The following is a 23,904-nucleotide window of genomic DNA, read 5'->3' as shown; positions in this document are numbered from 1 at the left end:
GCACGCACGCACGCACACACGACGGACACAGGACCATGACATAAGCCCCGCTGGCCTTTGGCCAGTGGAGCTAAAAATTGTACTCGGTTTACTAATGCTAGAATAATCTTTTATAAGTGTGTCGAGGGCAGCAATATTGATAATAAATGGTTAAAAAATACTGTACTACCGTTTAAAAAATGCGATAGTCAACATGCGATATTATTACAGCGATATTTGAACAGTACAAATATCGTGCGTCGCCGCGACTGTCGCGCAAAATATCGAGTATCGCTTCGTGTGTCTAGTGTCGCAGTCTGAAATTTGAATACACGAGATTCGGATAATATGGGCGATATTTGAATAATAAAATATTGTGCGTCGCTTCGTGTTTCGTGCGTCGCCCTTTGAACGCGAGAGACACGACACACGAAGCGATACACGATATTTTGCGCGGCAACGCACGATAGTTTGCGCGAGAGTCGCGGCGACGCACGATATATTTAACACGATATATCGCCTTTTGGGCTACCTACACAAGGGCGATATATCGTGTTAAATATATCATGCGTCGCCGCTACTCCCGCGCAAACTATCGTGTATCGCTTCGTGTTTCTAGTGTCGCCATTGATGAAAGAAGGGCGAGATTATAGATGGAACTGTCCGGATATCGTATAATTGCCACTTTTCTTGATATTAATGTCGACATGAATTACTTCCAATTTCAAATTTCAAAATGAAGATGTTAATGTCACACATGCCCGACATCGATGTTGCATTGTTTAATGTCAATTTCACAATGCCAGACAGCAATGTCATAGTAAAAAGAAAAACGTAACAATACCAGACAGTAGTGTGACATTGTCAAACAATTCCCTACTATTCTACAAATCAAGTGCAAACTGAAATGTTTATGTCACACACACTTTTAAATGTTAACCTTTTTATGCTAAGATGACATAAAATGACAAAAAAGCATTAACGTTTTATTTCATTATCTCAATTATATATAGATAACACAGTACTAAAAGCATGTAAATTGGGAGAAATAAATATGACATGTTTTTGGTGAATATAATACAAATACAAAATAAACAATTCGGAACAAGTGCAATAGAATATACACAGCATGAAGGTTTATCTGTTACAAGGTTTATCCTTACACGTATGTTTAACCTGGGACCTATACAAACAAAATGTATAGGTCCCTGGTGATACTTAAAAGTTGTAAGAAACAAAAATAATATAAAACATGAAGATCTTGAGTATTTTGTTTCTTGACTGATACAGTATTCATTTCTTGACGTTTAATGGCACCTGCACTTAAACATATGAGATCTAGCTAAATGACAAACAATTGTTACTTTGCCTAGATAAATTACCGTCCAAGAATGAATCGAATAAATAACATTCTATTGAATATTTAAAAAATACTTTACAAAACATTCTAAAATAGACTGTAAACAACAATTTCATTTCTTGAAAATAGTAATCATTCATGAACATAAGTACCAAAACTAGAAAATGTGTATAAACATGTAATATAAAGACATTTAGTACCTAGCTGTATGTCAGATATATCTTTACAGAAAAAAAATGTACTTAAAATCATTGCATTTCTATTCAATTATTAAAATGACAATAATATATGTAGTATATACATGTGAATACTCGTCCATTAAAAAGTCCAGCGGCTGTACAAAAGTTTACTAACATGAATTTTATTTAATAAAACAAGAGGGCCGCAGTGAACTCTACTTGAGTTCACAGACACAAATTGTGGAAATCTTGACTTGTTAATTTAGGATTTGACTCCAATTGATTTAAACATGACCTTCATATTGTCAAGATAAAAAGTTCTCAATAACTTTCATCTATACTAGTCATAAATGCGGCCTCTAAAGTACTTCCAAGTTTTTTTATTTGACCTGCTGACCAAGTTTTTGGACGCTGCTGACCTGAGTAAAAGTTTTTGACCTCTAGAGTGTTCACAGGCTTTTTCTTTAATTTTCATTGTGACCTAGGATTTTGGCCCCATGTAAACCAGTTTCTATCTCAGCCGAAAAATCATTTTGTAAATGTTGACGGTTGACAGACAAAAGATGATCACAAGAGGTCACCATTAGCATGCTGTGCTCAAGTGAGCTACAAAGAAAAAGAAATGTGTTTAAAAAACAAACAAAAATCCTTGGCATGTAACATACTGCTTGACAAGTAAAACCTATTAGATAGGATCGTCATAAACAGCACTCTTATGGTGGGTCGCATATGACTACAAGACCATTATAAGATCATAAAGCATGCTTTTATACCGCAATAATCTTGGACCCACCTAAGTATCTACCGGATTCATCACAGACATAAGTATTTACCTAAATTTGCATTAACATACAAATATACCAGATCGTCAGGAAAATGAACATATACCGGAATACTAGTAGTCATGGACATAAGTACAACGGCGCAGGGGTTTTTTGGCTCCTAGCATAGCTCTTACCGCTGTCATGTTTTGCCATAAGTTTATATACCGGATTCTTCATAGACAGAAGTATATACAGATTTCGTCAGCCATATTAGTAAACACATGAATCGTCGTAAATACAACTTTATACCGGATATCTTTTACGTATACAATTATATTCATTACGTCGACAGGTCACGATGGCCGATGTGTCATGTGATGCGTGTCCTGCATGAAACACTACAAGCTCACAATGACTAGTACCTATGGGTCATACAGCAACCAAGCGTGTTGGGGCCGGGTGATAGGCTCTCATTTTGTGTTCACGTAACTCGCCCCTGGCTGCGTGGATTGCGCGAACGGACGACCGAGCCGTACGGTCTTGTTGGGCAGGTTGTGCTCCAAGTAGTACTGGATCAAATCCTCGACCGTGCTGAACTTCTGGCTGTTATCGAGAGTGAGACCATCGTCCTGAGAACACAATAAACAATTATCATAACAGAACACAGGTACAAATAACACATAATATAGTTAGCTTTGATGAATTTTTAGCTCACCTGATTGCTCAGGTGAGCTTTTAGGATCGGTCTTTGTCCGTCGTCCGTCCACATTTGGTTTGTAAACATTTCTTGTCCGATCTTCATGAAACTTGGTCAGAAAATTTGTCCCAATGATACCTCGACCGAGTTCGAAACTGGGTCATGCTGGGTCAAAAACTAGGTCACTAAGTCAAAAAAAGAAAAAAAAACTTGTAAACACTGTAGAAGTCACATTTCAAGCACAATCTTCATGTCACTTTGTCAAAATGTTTGTCTTAATGATATGTTGGTTAAGTTCAAAAGTGGTTCCGGTCCGTTGAAAAAACATGGCCGCAAGTTGGCGGGGCAGTTTTCCTTTTTTGGCTAGAGAAACATTGTGAACACTCTCGAAGTCACAATTTTTGCCCAATCATCATGAAACTTGGTCAAAACATTCGTTTTGTTGATTTCTCGGAAGATTTCGAAAATGATCCAGATCGGTGAAAAAACATGGCCACCAGGGGCGGGACAGTTTTCTCTATATGTATATCGTGAAAACATGTGAACACTCTAGAAGTCACATTTTTTATCCTATCTTCATGAAATTTGATCAGAACATTTGTTTCCTAGATACGTGAGTTAAGTTTGAAAATGGTTCCGGTACGTTGAAAAACATGGCTGCCAGGGTACGGGGCAGTATTCCTTATATTCATATAGGACAAAATGCTTGTGAACAGTCAAGAAGTCACCTTTTTTTGTCCAATCATCATGAAACTTGGTCAAAACATTGGGTTAATTGATATCTCGGACGAGTTCGACAATGGTCAAGATCGGTGAAAAAAACATGGCCGCCAGTGGCAAATCAAAGTAATAATTGTATCTGACTCATCTGGCTCAAACACATGATCACTAGGTCATATTTTTGACAATCATTGAATGAACCGACTCCTCAGGTGAGCGAACGAGGGCCATCTTGTCCCTCTTGTTTATACATCCGCCCCGTAATGTGGTTAGGTTTTATTAAAAAAATAAACATCCACTCCGTTATTTTACTTATTTGTTTCCTTCTAATCTTGATGTTTTTGTTTGGCAATGAAACGCCAGAACCCTTATCGTAAAGTATTTCATATGTGTTTCCGCATGTATATGCATGTGTATGTAAATCTGCAGAGTCAAGAGCGTTGCCTCTGATATCACAAAACATTCAATGTGCGGAGTGCTATTGTTTTTAAATTTTATAGATTTCTTATCTGGGCGTGCTTTATATGGCCCGTGTTGAGCCTTTCCCACTCAAGAGGCAAAATGAAAATGGGTTTTGCAACCAGCATAAAACCAGAACAGCCTGAGAGTAACTCGCAGTCGGTTCAGGTTTCATACTGTTTGCTGCTCATCAGTATCTAAGGGTTGGAACTGAAACCTTTAAAACTAGGATCTAGTAGGAAAGGTCTTAAATTAAATATAACTTTCTAAGGGACTAAAAATGCGTGAAAATACATATGAAAGTGGTAAAGGGTTAAGCACATCGAACAGACGGGGCAGTACTTACATGCTGGTGTATCTTGAACTCCTTCAAAGAGTTCTCAATATTTACAGACACCACCTGAAAATAAACGGACGGGATGCATCTGAGGGTAAGCCAGTACTGACAAGACAACGACTGTTAAATAATCTCGAACAAAGGAAAGAACAAAAACGTAATTATTAAGACTGTTTTAGTTTGTAGAAGAGCTACAACTAAGTTAATGCATTGATGACAACTTAATTATGCGCAATAAGAGACTTTTTTCAAGTAAGTGAGACATAGACAAGTAAATGTGAAGCGAGAGAGCAAGAAAAGCTAATTAAATATAACCAAAAAGTCAGTACAAAAAATGTAACACAAGAAAATTATTACAAGAAAATACACAGAAGACAATCAACAGTAACGACAAAGAGACGGAATAATTAAGATGTGAGTTTCAACCAATGTGATATACAACCAATGTGATATACAACCAATGTGATATACAACCAAAGTGATATACAACCAATGTGATATACAACCAATGTGATATACAACCAATGGGATATACAACCAATGTGATATACAACAAATGTGATATACAACCAATGTGATATACAACAAATGTGATATACAACCAATGTGATATACAACCAATGTGATATACAACCAATGTGATATACAACCAATGTGATATACAACCAATCTGATATACAACCAATGTGATATACAACCAATGTGATATACAACCAATGTGATATACAACCAATGTGATATACAACCAATTGTAAAACAAGTCATATCATGTATGCATAAGAAACAGACCGTGTGAGTTAACTCAATAAGAAACAGACCATGTGAGTTAACTCAATAAGAAACAGACCCACACGGTTAACTCACACAGTTAACTCAATAAGAAACAGACCGTGTGAGTTAACTCAATAAGAAACACACCGTGTGAGTTAACTCAATCAAGAAACAGACCGTGTGAGTTAACTCAATCAAGAAACAGACCGTGTGAGTTAACTCAATAAGAAACAGACCGTGTGAGTTAACTCAATAAGAAACAGACCGTGTGAGTTAACTCAATAAGAAACAGACAGTGTGAGTTAACTTAATCAAGAAACAGACCGTGTGAGTTAACTCAATCAAGAAAATATGAATCACAAAATCACCAAAAAATTCAACAAAACAACAAAAGAAAAAATTACGTTAACACAAGGAAACAACTTACTCCAACCAAAGGGAAAAAACTTAAGAAATTAGACCTACTGAGTCACATGAACTTGAAAAGAAATGTGTGGTCCTTATATATATAATAATTCTTTTTTAAGTACCTGTGTACTGAGTATGGCTGCAATTGCATTCAATACATGATTATAATATTCAAAACAATGATGGTATATGTGTAAATAAAAGAAAGCTAGTAACAGTATCAACAATACAACTGATGTTTACCCAATAAGTCACTTATAATACCCAATAAGGGTGTCACGTTTAAACGTTTAAACGGTCGCGTTTCGTGTTTTGCTGAAAAACGTTTACCAAAACAGTAAACGTTTAAACGACAGTCAATATCAATATAACAAGCAAATTCGTAGAATTGATATCCCCCGCAACATATGCTTTGTTTGAGGATGGGTGCAAATCGGACGGATGAACATACTGACAGATGGACGTACGGAGGACAATAACTCAAAACTAAGACAGAGGAAGGTTCTTGCGCCTTCAAAATTTATTTAGGTGAATTAATAAGTCGTGCGTTTTCCACAAAAACATCCTCTGGCGGGGGTTATATATACTCATACCAAGTTTCATTGAAATCCGCCAAAGCACTTCCAAGATATGGCTCCGGACACAAAAGTGACTAGAGTAAAAAAGCATTTTTTCACAATACAAAGGGCCATAAGTCTGATTTTAACAGATGGTTTACAATGCCATTTGGTGTGAATCATCCTCTTATGCATATATATACTCATACCAAGTTTCAATGAAATCCGCCAAAGCACTTCCAAGATATGGCTCCGGACACAAAAGTGCCTATAGTAAAAAGCATTTTTTTCAAGATACAAAGGGTCATAACTCTGTTTTTAACAGATAGTGTATTGGCGTGCATCATCCTCTTATGCATATATATATATACTCAAACCAAGTTTCAATGAAATCCGCCAAAGCACTTCCAAGATATGGCTCCGGACACAAAAGTGCCTATAGTAAAAAGCATTTTTTCAAGATACAAAGGGCCATAACTCTGTTTTGAACAGATAGTGTATTGGCGTGCATCATCATCTTATGCATATATATATACTCAAACCAAGTTTCAATGAAATCCGACAAAGCACTTCCAAGATATGGCTCCGGACACAAAAGTGTCTATAGTAAAAAGCATTTTTTTCAAGATAAAAAGGGCCATAACTCTGTTTTTAACAGATGGTGTACAATGCCATTTGGCGTGCATCATCCTCTTATGCATATATATACTCATACCAAGTTTCATTGAAATCCGCCAAAGCACTTCTAAGATATGGCTCCGGACACAAAAGTGCCTATAGTAAAAAGCATTTTTTCAAGATACAAAGGGCCATAACTCTGTTTTTAACAGATGGTGTACAATGCCATTTGGCGTGCATCATCCTCTTATGCATATATATACTCATAGGAAGTTTCAATGAAATCCGCCAAAGCACTTCCAAGATATGGCTCCGGACACAAAAGTGCCGGACGGACGGACGGCCGGACGGACGGACGGACAACGCCAAAACAATATCCCTCCGCCTCTGGCAGGGGATAATAATATTGGGGTGCAAATAACGTAGGCGACCAGCCGTACGAAGTATATCGATGACAAACTGCGAAACCGGGTACTTGCGGTAAATCCGGGCTACCGAATTCGGCAATAATTTTTTTCTGATGGCACAGACATGAACGGAAACTAACGGAAACTTGGCAAGGAAACAGTGCATATGCCGCCATCTTGAAATATTTTAAGAGATTGATTAGCCAAGTCAAACACTGCGGTAGCATGTTGAAAAGCAATATTCTAACCAACTTATATATTGATTACGTTTTTGCTAGTTAACTGGTTTTTCATTTTCTGCGGTCAAACGATATACGCATTGTATTTCATATGCAAAATACGTGCATTTGTTTCGGAGTGTCGTTTTCGGAAACAGTATTTTTCATTGATTTTACACAGGGACCTATACGTTTGTATAGGTCCCTGTTTTACATTATTTTCGACGTTCTTTAAATTGTTTTTATAGAATGACGAATACACATGTGGTGATTCGGATGCTCTGTTTTATAATATTTTATGGTTTTAATATGACGTCATTGCGCGAATGGGATATGCACTGAATATTACTTCCGGAAATAAAATACTATTTTCGGTTTGGAAATGCGATTGTACTGATGCTTTTTAAACGGACATAGGGATACCGTTTAAACGGTAACGTGTCGTTTATTTCAATTCGTTTAAACGTTTAGAAAAATCTGTAAACGTGACACCCTTAATACCCAATACATACAGCTTTCAGATTAAGACAGAGCTGCCATTCTTACCTCTTTGTTATCATTCCTTGACCTTCGCACTAGAAATGTCCCTTCCGGCATAGCAAGTAACAGTCTGAAAGTACATGCAGAGAAATCACAACTTGAGCGTTTTACCCATTTATGCCTAGCGTCTAGAAAAAAGGCCTTGGCAAACAGCATAGACCCAGATGCGACGCCGCAATATATGTAAGGGCCAGTATCTACTATCTACTGACATATGACAAATTATTGTGCATGTAAGTACAAAAGATCAACTAAATCTATTCCTCTGTGCACATGTAGTGGCGATTTCCATTTTCATCGCAAACGATCGTTTTTGCTGCGGTTACACTAAACTTACTTTTCAACTTCTTCCCTGCTTGTACCTTCGTACATGAAACAGGATCTCGATATCACAACCTGAAACGAAAACTAGAGTTCTTATCCAGTAGCAGTGGTAACTTTTTAAAACCCATTTATTATAGGTCAATTTTATTATAGGTCAATGGTATCGAAAGCCTTGTAATTATTGAGGCACTCTCGAGTCCGTTTCCACAATCAGTGGTGCTAGGCGCACCCTATACCCATTCCATATTACAATTTTAGTAACATTTTCCCTCTAAGCAATTGGTAATATCATTACATATTAAATCGTTAGGAACGATGTATGAAAATATTCTAAAAATGTAGTTATTGTAATCTGAAAATTTATACGCATAATGTTTTATTTGTAAAATTTTCATCAAACCATTATCAAATGCTAATGTATTCGTCAACTAAGACACCGATAAAACCAGCTTATCAAAGGGGAATAACTATCGATAAGAACACTTCATGAATGGGCAGATATAAAGGCCCCACAGGTATGTTTTGTGCCGCAGTTACGAAATGTTTAATATAGGATCGAAATAGTGTTTCTACCCTTATTTGTCATTTGAAGACACATTTAGGTAAAACAAATTAATACGATCTTAACTCGGACTAATAAATTGAGACAATCGTCTCTAAAATTTCCACGAACAAATTACATATTTTTGGGGTCACCTAACTTACCTTTTTGATAGGCTTCTTTGGAGGCAGTGTTTTAATGGCGTTTGGTTCGTGTAGACCATCTACCTTTGGTGATGTGTTGGAAGGTAAAGTTGATGCGAGCGATGATTTATAAGGTCCTAAAATTGAAAATAAATGAAAAAAGCCATTAAATAAAAATCATTACAAATAACGTGATCTAGGAGAATTTCATTCTTAGCCATTGAACAAATCATTTCAAATAGCGTCAATTAGGAGTACATAATTCTTTGAGACTTCTTGATTTGTTTACTGATATTTTCGGTATGTAGGCATACACATTCAGATTGAACATCAAAGACTTGTACATCGAAAACGATTGGCAATTTTAGTGTGCAATTAATTGAAACAGTTCTCTAAATGTTCAAAAAGAGCGCCTGAACGTTTAATAACGTAAGATTGCTGTGCATTTAAATTGGATTAAGATTTCCTCATTCTGGGAAAACGGAGCTTAATGCATGTGCGGTAAGTGTCGTCAAATATTAGCCAGTGCGGAATGCATGGACGACGCTTTGCGCGTTTATGGAATTTTTCTTTTAAAGGACTTCTCTCTTAAGGGAGTTGTATTATCATTTATGTTTGCATTCTTAGCAAATATTAACGTTTTAAAATGAGAATTCGAAAACAATTTATTTATTAGATTTATTGATTTGATTAGGATGTCAAAAACATAATCTTGGACGACACTGTATCACATGCAATATGCCCAGTTTTCTCAGAACACGACTCATATGAAAATCGAGAAACCTAAACAAACATATGTTTAAGCCTTATTCTAGTTGCCTTTATGAATTGAAGACATCTTACCTCTCAGTTCGTTTGGGTCCTCAATTTCAGAATACTCGTCGTCATTTGCTGTAAAACAATATATGTCTAACTTTAGCAGTGTATTATATTAAAGTGAATATTTAAAATACTAGACAACAGATTCAGAAACTGAAGAAAAAAATACCGGAAACGCGAGCAAGAAATATACAACAACCGTGCTGTGAAACACCGGCACTCGGCATTAGTTGCTAGTAGCTACCCCCACACTGCTTCTCTCCCCCCCCCCCCCCCCCCCCCGGCTACGACCCTCACCCAAAACCCTCAAAATTGTCCATTTGTTATACAAAATATCCAAACCTAAAAGTAATTTATTTATTTTTGTCTTTTAAAGTATATATTTTATATATAAGTATATCTATTTAATATATTCGTCTACTCTAAAAGGATGCTGCATATTAAGTGACATTATATTTGGATCATTTTTGTCTGAAATCTCGCGCTGGTGGACCTTTCAGATCCACGCAAACTCGATTCAAATGAGTCATTTTAAGTTGAATACCTTATTAAATATATATTTGAAAGTGAATTTTTTTTTTGAGAAGTTGATTTTTCGTTATAATTGTATTGTTTTTTATGCAAAGGGTGTTTTTACTAATTAATATCATAACAACACGCTAACCACCTGTGATAAAATCCAACGTCCGTAATTGGCATCTTTGGTTATATCCAAAGACCAGCAGCTAACGCAGATATAAGCAGAAAATGTACAGCAACGTGATTATAATTTAATAAATATTTATCACAAGCTACTTAAACCCATGTATGCCTAGCGTCTAAAAAAAGGCCTTGGCAAACAGCGTGGACCCAGATGAGACGCCGCATGCTGCGGCGTCTCATCTGGGTCTCGCCGCATGCTTCGGCGTCTCATCTGGGTCTGCGCTGTTTGCTTAAAGGAATTTCTGTGAGAAACATTCTAAAAATAGAAATAAATAGACAACATATCCCAAATTTTGGACATAAATTGATCCAATTTAGAAGAATGGGAGAGTCCACTAGGCATAAATAAGTTAAAATGTCAGAAAATGTCCCAATATCCCCTTAAGGTCAATACATAGCTCGTGCGAACTTCGAGCCCATTATCCCATTTAGTTCTATACGTAACTCATATGAACACAATAGATAAATCCCCCTAATTTTACACATGACTAATAGAAACTTCTAATAGATACATATCCAAATGTCCCAATGTCCCATTTAATTCCATACGTAACTTATATAAACGTTAAATGGATAAATATCCCAATGTCAACTTTTATTCCATACATGACTCATGGACACATGGGATATATACCGGTATACCAATTTCGCGTATTATTCCATATATAACTCGAGCGAACGTTTTTAAGATATATAGCTCGATGACCCCTTTAATTCTATTCATAACTTATATATGGGCCGCGTTCTAATAAAACTGGGCTTAATGCATGTGCTTAAAGTGTCGTCCCAGATTAACCAGTGCAGTTCGCACAGGCTAATCAGGGACGACACTTTCCGCCTAAATTGGATTATAGCTAAGAAGAGACTTCATTTTAACGAAAAAATGTCATAGAAGCGGAAAGTGTCGTCCCTGATTAGCCTGTGCGGACTGCACAGGCTAATCTGGGACGACACTTTACGCACATACATTATGCCCAGTTTCCTAAGAACGCGACTCATATATACATATCTTACTGTCAGCAGGCAATGGTGCGTTGTCCTTGGGGTCTGGGGTAGGGATGGTGTCCATGGATACTTCCTTCTCGATGTACGCGTAATCGCCTTCGTCACCGAAACCCTGCTTGTGTCGGGCTCTACAAAGGAATGTTTAAACATATTTTCGAAATCTGATATTTGTATTGAATTTCGAAGCGTATCTATTTAGTACGATTGAATGTATTACTTATTGCTGTCTGGATGTCAACGTTATGTTGTTTCCACAATGCCCATGTAACGACCGCTTGGTGTTGAAGTAATATTTCCCCGTTCTTCGCGTTCTTGTTTCAATGTCCGATTTCTCTACTACATTATCACTCGATTTTTTTAGATTTACCACCAGTCTGGACTTTCCTTTTTGAACTCGTCCAGCAGTGACGATACTGGAATATGTTTTTGATTGGCCATAGAATCCGATGCTGTTTAACATGTTTTGTACTCTCATTTATATTAGCTATCTCATAGAGCATCAGAGGCCACTATCACATTGGTAGAAGTCCATTGTGGAGTAGCCACGCTATATATTTCACAGGCTTATCTGTTACATGCATGTATTGCGGCGTTGATTGTTGCGGATGTGGTTCATGTTGCATCAAACACCTTGCCCAGGCACGTTATTATATTTTCTATAATGGATGGAATGACTTCAACTTGTATACACATCGTAATGTTTATTTGCTTGGTTGTCTGGACATTGATCAAAGATCTCACGACAAAATGTAGTTACGGCCGAATGGTTAGCACACGATAAATACAGAAAATCATCATTTTTCGTTTGATTTTTGTTGATTTTGTGGGAAGATCTATTCACGAGTTAAGACCAGACGAATAAGTATTCACAATTTTTAATTTGCAAAAGGCTACATTAAAGTAGGCACGATATATATTGAATATTCTTCGAAATCCATACACACACAGTGTTTTTTCACGATCGAGATGAATCCAGATGTTACATAAATGGGTGTAAATTACACGGTGTACTTTGTTGTAAAAGCCGTTTACAGCCACTGTACAAATGGCATTTTTATATTTTACTATACATGTGTACTTATAATGATCAGAGGTTTACGATGCAAAGCGCAGGAAGCTTTATTGTAAACAAAACAAATATAATTTGCTTACATTCTTATAAATTTATTACAATACTTTCGCACATTCTCTGGTCATACATTTACTATCAGTACATAACAATGGACCAATGAATTGCAATGTTATAAAATAGGGCCCAAACCCTGTAAGTGACTCCCTCTCCCGACCGCGATTTACGGTTGCAATGTTTCCGTTCAACTACAATCAGAAAATGTGGAATGAAACCCTACATATTAGCAAGGTCCAGTCATTCTTGTTGACCTTCGCCACCGGGATATTCTGACTGTCTGCACCCCAAAATGCATGTGAGGGCAACTACCACACACTGGTGTCTCTACATGTGAGGGCAACTACCACACACTGGTATCTCTGTGAGGGCAACTAGCACACACTGGTATCTCTGTGAGGGCAACTAGCACACACTGGTATCTCTACATGTGAGGGCAACTACCACACACTGGTATCTCTACATGCTAGGGCAATACCACACACTGGTGTCTCTACATGTGAGAGCAACTACCACACACTGGTATCTCTACATGTGAGGGCAACTACCACACACTGGTATCTCTACATGTGAGGGCAACTACCACACACTGGTATCTCTACATGTGAGGGCAACTACCACACACTGGTATCTCTACATGTGAGGGCAACTACCACACACTGGTATCTCTACATGTGAGGGCAACTACCACACACTGGTATCTCTTTACAGACAAAGGCTACTAAATATGTTAAATGCTGTTATACAACCGAAACGTTCGATTAAAAACAGTATTGGCAGATTTGATACAATTAAACAAAGGGTTTTCAAGCTAATTAATATGAGACGAGATACAATAAAACAGGGCTTCATTCGCACAGGCTAATCAGGGACGCCACGTTCTGATTACACTCGATTTTTGTTTATAAGAGTCTTTCTTTAAACTTAAAATAGAATACAAGTGAAAAGTGGCGTCCTCAAACACGGTGAAGATGTCACTTTAATTGCACATTTCCTGTTAGTGAACGAAATATCGATTTATGATGTTTTCGAGTGTTTCCACTTAATGTGCTCTACTGGCGTGCGTGAGGCGCTTTTATAGAGCATGACTCATGTTATATTAAAGAGTGACTTCACCAAATCAAACTGAGTCGATCATAAACCTCAAGTATGTATAAGTATATTTGATGGCTGTAAATATTTATTTTTATTTGAAAAAATAATATGTTGATATAAGGCATATTAACGCCACGAAACCAGGTTTTCAACGATTTAGATTTTAATTTAATTTCAATAATTATGCAATCTACAGCTGGGCCTGCATGTAAGCTACATAGCATGATAGTAGCAAAGAACGCTGTGTTCGATCAACACATATAGCCCCGATCGATAATGAATGTTGAACTGAATAACTTCAAATAAGGACAATATCGAGATCAATGTTAAGACAATATCAATGTCAATGTAAAGACAATATCAATGTCATTGTTTGGAAAATATAAAATTCATTTCTGCGTTGAATAAGACCGAGATCGTGAAAATCGCTGCAAAATTGATGAAGTAATGGCTGTTCAAAACGGTGCATCCCGTTTCCAGATGATTTTAAGTTGCATACCTTGTTATATATATATTTGACAGTGAATTTTTTTTGTCAGAAAAGTTAATTTTTCGTTATAATATGATTATTTACCATTCAAAATGATTTTTTCACTAATTAATATCATAGCCACACGCTAACCACCTTCGATCCGGGACGACACTTTACGCAAATGCATTATGCCCAGTTTTCTCAGAACACGAATCAAATTTGAATAATACAAATTCGAATAAGCTCAAGGTCAAGTTGAGTTGTGACATAATGTTACATGGCAAATTTTCACAACTGTAACAGCATGAAACCATCATGTTTTGTTCGCCAGGACGCCGTGGCGCAGTGGACCGCATAGCGACCGGGAGGTCACTGGTTCGATCCCCACCGTGGGATCGTTCTTTCGATCTCCCCCACAGACACCAAGTATTGATTCTTAGTCAAAGGAAACGGAATCGATAGCGTTTCAGTAAGTCTTAGGCGTTCGATGTAATCAAGCTAAAATAAATAGATTTAAAATAAACAAACCATGGCTTTCGGACGAAAATACCAGGAGAAGACAATATACATATTAGATCTAACCGCAAAGCTAAGAACACATTAATTCAATGTAAAATTACGATTTTGTGACATATGAATAAATAAAAAATGTACATTGGTGGCAATGTTTGTAGAATGTGTTTGCGATAAATGAAGGAGTAAAGTATAGTTTTCGTTCGTATGGTAAGGACCTAAAGCACTAAACGCCGGGGAGTGGGGGAGGGGACATAAAACACTAATAGCATAACGTACATTTGTTCGTCCGAGAACTTATGCGCGCGCAACATCTCATTCTTCACTGCCAGCATCCATTCCTGCAGCGAAAGAAAACAATTAAGTTGCAGACGACACTGTATGAAACTTAACAAACAACCAAAATACAGAATAAAACAACCGCATACACGTGCGTGACGAAAATTTATATTAAAAAGGGTAAAAAAGAGCATGCTCTACGAATACAAAATATTCAACTTAATGTTCCTCGTTCTAGGGGGGGGGGGGGGGGGGGGCAGGGTTGAAAAAGCTTTATTGTAGACCGGAACTTAAACAAGAAGAACAGAAAGAAACCATGAATTGAATGCCGATTATACCATATAGTTTAAAGAAAACTTGAGTGAAAAAATAATTACATGGATGTGAAAATGATAACTGAAACCAGACAAGGACATGAGGAAGAATAGCAACCACATTCTTCACTCATCAAGCTATACAGCAGTACAAGATAGAAAATCCTACCAACGCGAACATTTTATGTCACAAATTACCAAAACGAACAGATTAGGGAAAACATATGTGCTCTGCATTCAAGATAAAACTTGCGAAAGCATGTTGGGTCCAGGTTACGAACATCTCTAAACTCGAAATGTGTTCCTCTGGACCTAGCACTTTGCTATGAAAATGTTGATTAATTGTGTTCTGATTGTTGCTGATATTTTTTCTCTTTGACTCACATATTTTGATGGAGCCGTAGATGAGGACTGTATGTTATCATATAAGGCATGGAATTCTTACAACCAGACAAATTTACTTTGGCTACTTCTACTTCAGAAACTACCATAGCCACCACTACCACCACCACCGCCATTAGCAATACACATTTGTATTGCACACAACGAAATAAAAATTCTCTTAAATTCTGAATATTTTGCCGTATCAAACTTTTAAAACAATTACAAACGTTACCAAGGTAATATTACTAGTATATCACAATGACCACACATTTTTTCACAATCAGGAACAAGCATTATGATAAAAGATGAAACAGAAACAATACGCAGAAATAAAAAAAATACCGTATGCACATCTACATGCTTTTTAAGAATTGACTAGTTAAAAAAACATTGTGGAAAAAACGAACTGGCGAGAAACTGGTGTTGTCGGTCCGGTGTATGGTAGCTGTACCAGGAGTAAAAGTAGTTGTGGCAGTAGCAGCAGCAGTAGTGGTAGAAATATAAGAAACACTACCAGAAAGTGAAGAAGAAAACAAGCTAAAACGAAGAATCAGCTTATAATTTATAATAATACAAGTTATATACCATTCTATTGTCATCAGTAACGCAGGCGAAATACACAACGTGGTCTGTTTGCGTCATTTCCGGTACGAGTTTGAACATATACTGCATCCGGCCCTCCACCTGCTGGTGCCTCTCGCATCTGCATTGAAACAAGAACGACAATAGTTTGAAGTTACAACGTTTAATCTGAAAACATTTCATGATGTGTAAAATTACTATACTTTGACACGTTTTTCCCATTGCTAGGGAAACTAACTGATGTATGTGTAACTTTATTGGTACCAATGACGAGTTTTCGTGGATTAGTTCAGACAAATCCAACAATACGTTTTATTGTTTGATTTTATTACAAAGAACTGAGCTGCACTACTAAAACCATTTCACAAAGAAGTTGCATTTAACATGTCCAAATATGTAATCTCTCAGGTATTACTGAATAAATCATTCACATCATCAGACCACAAAATACATGGTGAGTGTGTCACCTTTCAGAACTATTTGGGTTAATATTATTAAACCTTTGATATTGAATCGGGACGATGGAAATACTTGCTTAAACAATTCTATTTTCAGGTTGATGGAATTAATTGCTATATCTCGGCTATACCTTGGCTGTTCATTTAATAGTGACTCATCTAGATGAAAAAGTGAACCATTGTATATAGCGAATTGAGTTGACTTTTGTCGTGTTGAACTCTGGAAATAATTGGTTTCCCTTTATAGTGACCGAAGCCATGGGACAATCGCTGTACTTTTATGTCGTTAAGCCTGCTAGACCGATGTAGTTTCACAGAGATAAATGCCATACCGTTTATATTGGTTGAGGTTAATGGACTGCTGGGGACGTCCGGCAAGCTCATTCGAGTACACGTACAGGCAGCCCCGGGACAACACCACGAACTTATGACGCCCTGAAAGAGCATAGTGTACTGAGACACTGCGCCGGTCAGTGTGCTTTTAAGTTTCATGTAGTTAGCAATTTAACCCATTTATGCCTAGTGGACTCTCCCATCCTTCTTAATTGGATCAAATTATTTCCAAAATTAGGGATGGCTGGTATATTTATTTCAATATTTAGAATATTTCTTACTAAAATTTCTTTAAGCAAACAGCGCAGACGCTGATTAGACGCCGCATCATGCGGCGTCTCATCAGGGTCTACGCTGTTTGCCAAGGCATTTTTTCTAGACGCTAGGCATAATGGGTTAAAAAGCAACAGTCTTTGGCAATTTACATGCGAATTCAACGACATGTGGACCATGAAGATGAATATTATCGATAATATATAATGCAAGAAAGTATTTATTATGGTTAAACATGTTACATTTAAGCATGATATAGACATATATTTGAAACACCAAACGCTTACACTATTAGTTATATTTTGTAAATGCTATAAAAATGAGCGCCTATACAATCATTCTTCAGACTAAACTTACATAGGATGAATTTAATAAGTCGTTCCCACCAGCCTTGTTTGCGTAAGAAGCCGAATTTAGTGAACTTTTCTACCTGTAACAGCTCCTGGGCACCTGAAAGAAGAAGTTATGCAAATTACTCACAACGAGATGCAACACCGCGCCCACGACTATTCTTCCGCTTTCAATATACGTTCTGTCAATGGCACTCAAATATTATGATGGCCCGGAAGACATGCGAGTTCATCAAAACTTGTCAGAATATTTAATGCACTTAAACATTGGCAAATGTTTAAACGTTTACGTCATCCAAACGAAGGATTCGTGACTTAAGTATATGCAAAGGCGACGCAAACATATGGTAACATATGTATGGAAAGTTCCACTCGATGAAAGTACGCGAAAAAGATCGATGATAAAGATAAAGCGTATATTTGCAAAATTTCAAAACGATATTTTTAGTCAAAATCAGGTTATAATATCAAAGTCTTAAACAGCAGTCGCGTTCATTCAGTTGCATATTACATTTCTGACACACAATATATGAACACATATGAACACACCAGTGTAAACATTATACGTGAAACTATTTTAGCAGCACTTAAACAAGCTTATATATCCGCTTCGTAGTTCATCAGATACTGTTATAAACGTTTCCTCACTAGGTATACGAGGTATATCCTCCATCCCCCGCTTTGCAAAGACGCCCTTAACGTCAGGTTACATTAACAAAATATTCAAAATTATTTGACTGATGCGTAGTTATAAAAAAGTATTCGCTTTAAGCTGCACACTTATCGTAACGTAATCTCTTTAAAATCTCGATAAGGAAGAAACGACTGAGTGTAAAATAGGGAGCACAGCCATTTTTATTGCATGATGTTTTATCAATTAAACCAGACCACAGTACCAAGACAGTTCAAATGCTGTGTAGTAAACGATAAGCTCTCCAGAGACCTTTCCAAACACACCAAGTACTGATTCAACTCGGGAACCGTACTTAAATGGACATTTTTTACAGTAGGATCTAAATAGCTCCAGTTAAAACAAGAATAATAAAAGACAAAACGGTACTCTCAACTGGGCTCGAGCCACTGACCCCTTTAGTAAAAGCCTTACGCTTAGACCACTCGGCCATCCGTGGTCGTAGAGAATATGATTGTTTTATTCTTTATATAAGCAATCCTCGTAGTGTCACAAAATATACCGACAACAACAGAACTCCCCAAATTATTCAATCGATTGGCATTACAACGCTTTATAATTTTCAAGTTTTGAAATCGTCAAAAGATGCATATAATAGATATTTTAGAGCATGGTAAATTTTCAGTAGTACTGTTTCCTGACAAATATAACTACAACGAACATTTTTGAATCTGAAACAAATGTTGTCAATTTTGTCAATTTACCAAAACGTGAAAAGGCCCCTTAAATAGTACCTGTATACGAAATGGGTTTCTGTATGTGCATGTGCAAATGTGCGTCGCCGTAATCGGGCTCAAATCAATGTTTTAAACAACTGTTAATTGAAATGTTTATTGTGGTGTAGCTCGTTCTGACCACGCTTACTCACAGGACATGCACCTGCATGCATGCTTCTTCGATAGAATGTACAGCGAGGAGTTTGACCTGTAAACTTCAAGAGTACGGATGTTAATAAACCAGTTGAACTTTCAATGGTGTTTAAGCCTTAAATGGTATTCCTAAAATGGTTTTAATAGTGTATTCTGTATCTAAGAAACACTACATTTATTATTTTACGCGTACTATGGTGTTACTAAAATCCTACGTATGTTTCTAAATACATAGCTTGGTAAACCCACATTCTCAGTTAAAGTATCGCATTCGATAGAAATCTGATGCAATTCATTGTTTTGTCATTTATGATTACTGATTAGCCCTACGTTTCAGTGTATATTTAGACTACCATGATGTGTATTGACATACCATTCATACTCCGTATCATTTCAAATTTTCGCTACTCTGAGAGTTGAAGAAATTGATCGCCTACAGGAAGGGAAGTTTCTAAATTTAGGCTACTCCCATTTAACTATGGCTTATAAGTGTTGATGTATTTAGGTTTTCAGACATTTTGATATGTTTGAACTCTTATAAGCAGTATTTTTTTGTATACAGTCCAATCCCTACTAACGGTCACCCCTCAACGGCGGTCACCCCGTGTAGGCGGTCGGTATGTGCCGCGACCGTCGATTAACACTATATCATGAACCCCTCTTTAGCGGTCATCTCGTTTCTCCGGCCAGCGGTCAGAAATTTTGCATCCCAAATGTTAAATTTCTCCCATATGAGCGGTCACGCGCGAGTAAGTCGGTCATGTACATCGGCAAAATTACACAGACGCAACGGCGAAAAAATCGATGCGTACTCCCAGTCTGCGGTTTAGGCTCTGTAGTATTGAAGCGTGACGTGTGATAAACATTTTGATAGCCAGTTTGCAAATTGCAATTGATATAAATAAAGTCTTCTAACATTTGAAGCCATTAAACTCCCTAAAGCAGTAAATGTCTCTTAATTAAGACTACTCTTCCATTAGATGTAATTGATCATTTAATATGATCAATAATAATGATACTATTTATATATTTAGACTTCTCTGAAAAGTGATTCCATTAAACCCCTGTGGGCCCTAAATGTTTCTACATTTAGAAACTCTGACGTTTGCATTAAACCCCCGTAGGCCCTAAATGTGTCTACATTCAGAATACTCTGATATTTGATGCCATTAAACCCCTGCGGGCCCTAAATGTTTCTACATTCAGAATACAATGACGTTTGATGCCATTAAACCCATGTGGGCCCTATATGTTTCTACATTCAGAAACTCTCACGTTTGGTGCCATTGAACCCATGTGGGCCATAAATGTTTCTACATTCAGAATACAGTGACGTTGATGCCATTAAACCCCTGTGGACCCTAAATGTTTCTACATTCATAAACTCTCACGTTTGGTGCCATTGAACCCCTGTGGGCCCTAAATGTTTCTACATTCAGAAACTCTGACTTTTGATGCCATTTAACCCCTGTCTGCCCTAAATGTTTCTACATTCAGAATACAATGACGTTTGATGCCATTAAACCATTGTTGGCCCTAAATGTTTCTACATTCCGAATACAATGCCGTTTGATGCCATTAAACCCATTTGGGTCCTAAATGTTTCTACATTCAGAATACAATGACGTTTGATGCCATCAAAGGGATCTTTTCACGGTTTGGTAAATTGACAAAATTGAAAAAAGTTGTTTCAGATTCGAAAATTTTCGGTTTAGTTTGCGAATCAACTTTTTTCAATTTTGTCAATTTACCAAACCCTGAAAAGATCCATTTAATGACAAACTTCAAAACATGCCAAAATCTGTGAAAAGGCCCCTTTAAACCCATTTGGGCCCTAAATGTTTCTACATTCTGAAACTCATACGTTTGATGCCTTTTAACCCCTGTGGGCCCTAAGTGTTTCTACATTTAAAATACTCTGACGTTTGATGCCATTGATATTTTAGCCTTAAATGTTTATAAATTTACGCTTGTCTGAAATTTGATGCCATTGTCGAACTCCTGTCCACGCTAAATGGTTCTAAATTTAGAATACTATGACCTCGAGGTCAATAAAATCTTGTAAGCATTTAATGGTTCTAAATTTAGAACAATCTGACATTTAATTGCGTTGACGCTTGTAAGCCTTACATAGTTTTAAATTAAGAATACTCGGACATTTAGTGTGGATCAGCCGTATATGTATCTAAATGTAGATTTCGCTATTTTGCCAGTTTCTCCTTAATGGTTCTTAATTTAGATAGCATTTATATTATCAGCTTGTTTCTAAAAAGTTCGATACCTAACTCACACATTTGTGAAAATCGACAATTTCTACGTAATATGTGGTATTGTGAACACATGTACATGAGGTACACATCAAAACTGCGATGTGTCGTTATACGTGTAAATATGTGTTTAATTGTGCATATTAGAGCTGCTAATAAGGTACGTAAAGACCGTGATAAACTGAACATGCAGACGATGTGATCAAATTAAATAGCTAAAACCACATTACATTCGTTTTCGGTCTTTATCTTTTCGTTTTTGGTACTTATGCCGGTAAATTGCGACGTCCGCAATTTCACTACAAGCAACTGGAGACCGGAGGTCGGGGTGGATATTTCTAACATATATACTAGTACCTAATGTACCTACCTATGGACACATGCGGATTGCTTAACACCTCGCTATGGCGTGCCGTCATCGTTTAGACAGATCCACACATCACCAGTCTAGATAGCACAATTCTACACAATATATCCACTATCTCCACATTAATGAACAATTTTCACATGGTAATTTTTCCAACTTATAACTTCCGCATATGCCATTTCATCTTCACCATATACACTAGACTGTAAAGAGCAATACATGCACCATAGCTGTGTGGTGTATGAATAAAGCCCATCGTTTAAAGGAATGTGGAGAGCATTTGACTGGGTAAAGGCGTATTAACACTGTTTCGTTAAACACTTGTTTAAACCAACGCCAATGCTGACATGTTTATTGCGGTCGTATTCAATAGAAACTTCAACAACTACAATGGTTGTCTCTTGTCACAAATAACTGCTAGCTTAAATGCTACTTTTACCGTAAATACAACCGCATATTTCCGTAAGTGAAATTTAAATACAGAAAATAAGATTGTCTCAATCAATTACCCAGAATGGTACATTTATATTATTCTCAAATTATAAATATCCCACATGCGTAACCTTAACTTGAACATTTAAAATGTCTTGTGAAAAACGGGTGACATATAGCTCGATATGTTAACGTATAAAACGAAGCTGAAGTTAACAAATCGAACATTGTTTTAAAACGTGATTTCTGTGCATTTAACGAGCATACTTCAATATAACTTCTATTTACTCTGTTAGCGTTTGATTCGCCATTTAACGAAAGTATGAACTTCCTCGTTCATACAAATTCAAATGCGTCGATAGACGGACGTAGGCAGGTAGAGCTTTTAAAGCAACTGCATTCATGTTACATTCATAAAACATCTTATTTATGGGTTAAGATATTTATGCTTCGGTGTAATAAAAAAAAGTGGATTGCGTAGAAAGGACGGTTGAACAAAAGTTCGTTTTGGGTAGTTAGTACTTTAGCGATCCTCGGAAATGCTACATGTAAACAACGCATGCGTCGAAGTTGCTACGATTGACTCATTTCTTTACCGACCTCATGTTACCCCTGATTTATGACACATTCATGCAAAAAATACATATCAAAACCTGACCAAAAGATATGGAAAACGAAACCACACGGCTTTTGAGAGTTATTCAGCGAGGTGTGGGGCATCACCCAAAGATAATTCATTAATGAATTTATTTCGTGTTTTACGTCCTCTGACACAAGAGAAAGTTTTGTTTTGAATAAATTTGAAGTTAATAAATAAGTATAAAATCTAATTATATATTCATTCGTTATTTTATCAAGTTTTCTGTAAAATAATTATTGCACTTTGTATGTTACTTTGAGTATAATTAATTTTATTTAAAAGTACTAGAATGTTTGAATCGCATTATATGACAATCTTTTTTAAAATGGTCGCAATTTTGGAGAACGCTTTTAAATCGTAAAAACCTGCCAATTCCATTTACTATTTGATGAAAGTGTCCCAAATTATTAACGAAAGCTTTCCTTAAAATCAAGAACTCTTGGTTATCTTTGCTTTTTTTCGACTGATTTTTCAAAATCCGGCTATTTTTATAGTTGAGAATCGCTTATGTAAATTCGTTCCATGCGAAATAACCAGATACTCAGAAAAAATAAGCCTGTATTCTTCGGGAAACAACCTTTAATGTATATTTGTCCGTTGAGTTGTTTAATACAGTTCCGTTCTACTAAGTACACATTTGTTGATCTGAATGAAACTTGACATATTGTTTCCGGGTTCGACCAAATGTACTTGTCCCTGTCTGAGATAATACGGGCATGGTTTCAATACTCTAGAAGCAGTCTAGAACGTTGTTTCGATTTATTTTGTTAATGGTAAACTAAAGCACTCGCATCACATTGGAAACTTCCGGCAAGCGGAAAGTTTATATCGCCCCATTGGTGCAAAAAGGTACCATGTGACTTTGAAATTAATAGGCGATTATATGTATGACCACCGAATAATCCATACCG

General features: G+C 36.8%; 1 protein-coding gene across 2 annotated transcripts; it reads right to left on the bottom strand.

Moving 5' to 3' along the window:
- Positions 1-949: 949 nt before the first annotated feature.
- Positions 950-22,519, bottom strand: LOC127842270 (SH3 domain-binding protein 2-like). Of its 2 annotated transcripts, none has more exons than XM_052371700.1 (12): positions 21,925-22,519; positions 17,735-17,827; positions 17,104-17,206; positions 16,317-16,434; positions 15,034-15,095; positions 11,558-11,676; positions 9,866-9,913; positions 9,044-9,159; positions 8,352-8,410; positions 8,021-8,084; positions 4,505-4,558; positions 950-2,911 (listed from the first exon to the last, which is right to left on the bottom strand). In XM_052371700.1, the coding sequence occupies exons 1-12, from the start codon at positions 21,971-21,973 to the stop codon at positions 2,753-2,755; spliced, it is 1,044 nt and encodes a 347-aa protein (XP_052227660.1). In that variant the 5' UTR covers positions 21,974-22,519; the 3' UTR covers positions 950-2,752. The 2 variants fall into 2 exon arrangements, with proteins under 2 accessions (XP_052227660.1, XP_052227661.1); XM_052371701.1 differs by lacking the exon at positions 21,925-22,519 and adding an exon at positions 18,376-18,531.
- Positions 22,520-23,904: the final 1,385 nt, after the last annotated feature.

This window comes from Dreissena polymorpha, chromosome 8 (assembly GCF_020536995.1).
Source record: "Dreissena polymorpha isolate Duluth1 chromosome 8, UMN_Dpol_1.0, whole genome shotgun sequence".
Lineage (NCBI taxonomy): Eukaryota > Metazoa > Mollusca > Bivalvia > Myida > Dreissenidae > Dreissena > Dreissena polymorpha.
This window is presented reverse-complemented; position numbering and strand designations above follow the sequence as displayed.